The 4,847-nt window shown below is 55.8% G+C and overlaps 1 protein-coding gene across 1 annotated transcript; it reads left to right on the top strand.

The window, feature by feature from the left end:
- Positions 1-317: 317 nt before the first annotated feature.
- DIRAS3 (DIRAS family GTPase 3) lies at positions 318-1,940 on the top strand. Its single transcript, XM_071564970.1, has 2 exons — positions 318-871; positions 1,062-1,940. Exon 2 carries the CDS (start codon positions 1,142-1,144, stop codon positions 1,736-1,738), a length of 597 nt encoding a protein of 198 aa, XP_071421071.1. The 5' UTR covers positions 318-871; positions 1,062-1,141; the 3' UTR covers positions 1,739-1,940.
- Positions 1,941-4,847: the final 2,907 nt, after the last annotated feature.

The raw sequence follows: 4,847 nt of genomic DNA, 5'->3' as shown, positions 1-4,847 counted from the left end.
CTCAGGGTGGGTGGCATCGGGCACAGCCTGGCAGCGGCTGAGACTTGCCCGCTCCGGTCGCGGCTCCTTCCCGGGGGTGCTGCTTTCCCATTTATCCCACGGGGGGCCGAGGGCAGGGCTGGATCTGCGGGGCCACTGAGGGATTGTGGAGCCTGCCCTGCCTCCCTCCCTCCCTCCTGCCGCGGCGGGGGCTGGACACACCATGCCGGGCTGGAATGCCCATTCCCGGGGCTGGACACATAATGCCGGGCTGGAATGCCCATTCCCGGGAGCTGGACACACCATGCCGGGCTGGAATGCCCATTCCCGGGAGCTGGACACATAATGCCGGGCTGGAATGCCCATTCCCGGGGGCTGGACACATAATGCCGGGCTGGAATGCCCATTCCCGGGGGCTGGACACGCCGGGCCGGGCTGGAATGTCCATTCCCGGGGGCTGGACACACCAGGCCAGGGGATGGAATACCGGGGCTGGAATCCTCATTCCCGGGGGCTGGAACACGCCGTGCCGGGGGCTGGAATACCGGGGTTGGAATCCCCATTCCCTGGGGCTGGAATCCCCATTTCCGGGGACTGGAATACCGGGGCTGGAATCCTCATTCCCGGGGGCTGGAACACGCCGTGCCGGGGCTGTAGCACGGCTTTCCCGGGGGCTGGAATATCCATTCCCGGTTCTGGAACACGCCTTCCCGGGGGCTGGAATACCCCATTCCCGGGGGCTGGAACACGCCCTGCCGGAGGCTGGAATCCCGGGGCTGGAATCCTGGGGCTGGAATCCTCATTGCCGGGGCTGGAATGCCCATTCCCGGTCCTGGAACACGCCTCCCCGGGGCCGGCCGGCGGTCGGCGGAGCTGATGGATTCGGCTGCAGGTGAATCCGTTTCCCTTTCCCGGGATGCGCGGCTCGGGGGGAAGGAGGATGGTGGTTTGTTTCAAGGAAAAAGGCTGGGAAGGGGGTGACTTTCTAATTGCTTATTTCAGAGGTACCGGGACATTACGGGGATGTTGTGAACGACTCGGTTTTCTTTCTTTCTCCTCCTTTCCCCTCTCCCTGTGCACAGCCCTGTCTGCACGGGGTGTGTGAACTCGGAGGGTCCCCCCGGGTGTTCCTGGCACAGACACCTCCCCTGGCACCGCCGAGATGCCCGAGCAGAGCAATGACTACAGGGTGGTGGTGTTCGGGGCGGCGGGAGTCGGCAAGAGCTCCCTGGTGCTGCGGTTCGTCAGCGGCACGTTCAGGGACACGTACGTGCCCACGGTGGAGGACACGTATCGGCAGGTGATCAGCTGCGACAGGAGCATCTGCACCCTGCAGATCACGGACACCACCGGCAGCCACCAGTTCCCCGCCATGCAGCGCCTCTCCATCTCCAGGGGACACGCCTTCATCCTGGTGTACTCCGTCACCAGCAGGCAGTCCATGGAAGATCTTCACCCCATCTTCGAGCAGATCTGTCACATTAAAGGGGACACCCACAAAATCCCCATCATGCTGGTGGGGAACAAGAGCGATGACCCGCAGAGGGAGCTGGAGGCCAGCGAGGGGCAGGCTCTGGCCACCAAGTGGAGATGTGCCTTCATGGAGACCTCAGCCAAAATGAACTACAACGTGCAGGAGCTCTTCCAGGAGCTGCTGAACCTGGAGCAGAGGAGGACTGTCAGTCTCCAGGTGGACGGGAAGAAAGCAAAGCAGCAGAAAAAGAAAGAGAAACTGCAGGGCAAGTGCTCCGTGATGTGATTGCCTCTGGCTGGACTTGCTGCATGGGGTAGTGGGAGTGTGGACTCCCCTGGAAAACACATTCCTGCGGGAGGGTTTGGAGGAATCCGTGTCTTACAGGGCTGTTGCTTTCCCTAATCCCCCAAGGGATAATTTAATGTGTTGGTTTTAAAAGGCTGCCTTCTGCATGTTTATTTTTTTAAACCAATAAATGTTCCATGATAGCCAATACCTGTGACTGGAAGTTTTTAATACAGGAGGTTTTCCAGAAGAGAAAAGGGTCTGTCAGAACAACCATCTCTATTCCTGTGAGTACATGCCAGTTTTCAAATATCTCCAACCTTTTAGCTCAAAGGAAATCATCTATAACGTGTAGACTTCAAAAATTGTTTTCAGTAATCTGTTGACCAGAGCAAATCCGTAACAAAGGGAGGCATTTGCACTAAAAAAGGAACATTTATGTGGCTGGCTGGGTGCTTAAATTTTTGACTGACAGACTAAAGCTGCAATTTTTTCATGGTAGAAATAAAGTTTTCTTCTGTGCTGTGCAATTCCTGAGGCTCCTGCAGTTCTGGGAGTTGCAGCTACACCTGGGTATAATCAGGGTGTTTGTCTTTTTATTGCCCACTTTACTCTGACTTCTCCTTTTGACTGAGACAGGAGGTTCCACCTCCTCTGACTCCAAATCCAGGGCTGATTCTTGGTGTCCTTACGCAGGAAATGCCTCCCTGATGAAGGTAATTGAGGTTTTTAGTACCAGAGGTTGGGCATGGAAAGGGAATTGCCAAGAGAACCATCACAGGTTTTCAGTCTGAAGCTCCTTTTCCAGCCTTCCTGGAATTCTTAGGTATTTGTTTGCCCCTCTTTATTCCCTCCAAGTTCCTCAGGTTTAGTTGAGAGCTGGGACAAGGAATTTCAGGTGACACAGCCTGGGAAAGAAACATCTGCAGCTGGAAGGTGCATATTTGAACCAAAGTCCTCTCCAGTGGGAACTTCCTGCAGACACTTCCCACAAATGAAAGGATTGGAGACATGAACTTTGTCTCTTATCTCACTCCCCCCAATTTGTTTGGGTTTTTTGGCTGTTCTTAAAAAGGGCTGAACTTGATAAGCCTCACCTGCAGTGGATGGTTGAGAGAAAGCTCAAGAAAAGAAGTGCAAGTATTCACTCTCAGCCTGTGCTGTGGATTTTATTCCCTCCTGGAAAGGGCTGCCCAGCCCTGGCACAGCTGCCCAGGGCAGGGGTGGATCCCCATCCCTGGAGGGATTTCAAAGCCCTGTGGATGTGGCACTTGGGGACATGGTCAGTGGTGGCCTCGGCAGTGCTGGGGGATGGTTGGACTCGATAGTCTGAGGGGGCTTTTCCAACCTGACCCATTCCGAGTTTCTGTCTCCAGCTTTGGGTGTGTTGTAGCCCAACAGAAGGACTGCAGGACCCCCGTGCTGCTCTGAGGGTTTGATTTTTACACAGCCAGAGAGTCTTGATGCAGAGACCCAGGAGAGAAAAGCTGCTGCTTTTTATAGCCCTGTTCTAGGGAAGTGATCTCATTGTTGAGGAGGAGCAGAGTGTGGAGCAGGAGGTGCTGGAGAGCACCCTCAGGGCTTTCAGGCCCTTTGGAACATTCATGTCTGGTGTGACCTGAAGGGGAGTCTGCAAGAAAGATGGGCAGGGATTTCTTGCCAGGCCTAGAGGGACAGGACACAGGGAATGGCTTCCCACTGCCAGAGGGCAGGGATAGGTGGGAGATTGGGAAGGAATTCCTGGCTGTGAGGGTGGGCAGACCCTGGCACAGGTGCCCAGAGAAGCTGTGGCTGCCCCATCCCTGGGAGTGTCCCAGGCCAGGCTGGACAGGGCTTGGAGCACCCTGGGACAGTGGGAGGTGTCCCTGCCCAGGGCAGGGGGTGGCCCTGGATGAGGTTTTAAGGTTCCTTCCAACCCAACCCATTCTGGGATTCTGTTACCAACTGCTGGGTTTCAAACCTCCCACCACCTGAGTCAGCAGAAACTCTGATTCACTGTGATCTCAGAAACCCAAGGAAGTTCTGCAGGAGGGTTTGGAGGTGGCAGAAGGTTGTGCTCACTTGCCAGCAGGGGCACAAAGGCTCTGCTCCTGATTTTCCTTGTCAGAGAAGGCACCCCACGAGCTCCCTGTGGTGCTGGCAAAGTTATGCCAAGGTTTTGCTCTTATTACAAAGACTATTTCAGTTCCATTGCAGCCTTCGACACCCCTCAAAGACATTTTCTGTCTAAGCCTTTTGAAAATGTCAGGAGACCTAATGATGTGTCTCCAACTCCCACTGCCTCCGTGGAGATGCCTGTGCAAAGGATCTGCAATTACTCACCAGGCAGGATGTTCTGCAGTGTGTCATTATGTCTGGGGTGGGTTCCCTGTGCGGGGTGAGGAGATCTCTGAGGGCTGGGATCTGTCAGGGCTCGGGGACAACCCACAGGGACAACCCACGGGGACAACCCACAGGGACAACCCAGGCTTAGCCCCTCCTGCTCCTGGGAGAAACTCTGGGGGGGCTCAGCCTGGAGAAAAGGAGGCTCAGGGGGCACCTTCTGGCTCTGCAATCCCTGCCAGGAAGGGGAGAGGTCGGGAAAAAGAAACAGGAGGAGAGGGAATTGCCTCAAACTGTGCCCAGATTGGATATTGGGGAAAATTCCTTCCTGGAAAGGGCTGTCCAGCCCTGGCACAGCTGCCCAGGGCAGGGGTGGAGTCCCCACCCCAGGGAGATTCCAAAGTTGTGTGGATGTGGCACTTGGGGACGTGGTCAGTGGTGGCCTTGGCGGTGCTGGGGGAACACTTGGATTCCATGGTCTCTCCAAACCTGAACCATTCTCTGATTCAAAGCTGCCTTTGGTGTCCATGGGAGGGGGTCCCACAGGACTGTCTGGCCATGGAGATGCTGGGGTGGAGGTGCTGGGCTGCTCCTGGGAGTGTCCCCCTTTAGGAACCTGCACCAGGGGGGGACCAGGTGGCACCTGCTGTGGGTGCCCTTCATGCTCTGGGAACAACCCCTGTCTGGGCTGTGCCAGCTCCATTTGATTGCAAATTAAAGGTATCTTATACAATTGTATGTATTAATTGCATGTTTCCATGTAAATGGAACCAGCCTGGAGTGTGTG

This window comes from Pithys albifrons, chromosome 10, assembly GCF_047495875.1.
Source record: "Pithys albifrons albifrons isolate INPA30051 chromosome 10, PitAlb_v1, whole genome shotgun sequence".
Lineage (NCBI taxonomy): Eukaryota > Metazoa > Chordata > Aves > Passeriformes > Thamnophilidae > Pithys > Pithys albifrons.
Note: the sequence above shows the minus strand (reverse complement) of the source record. Positions and strands in the feature narration are given on the sequence as shown.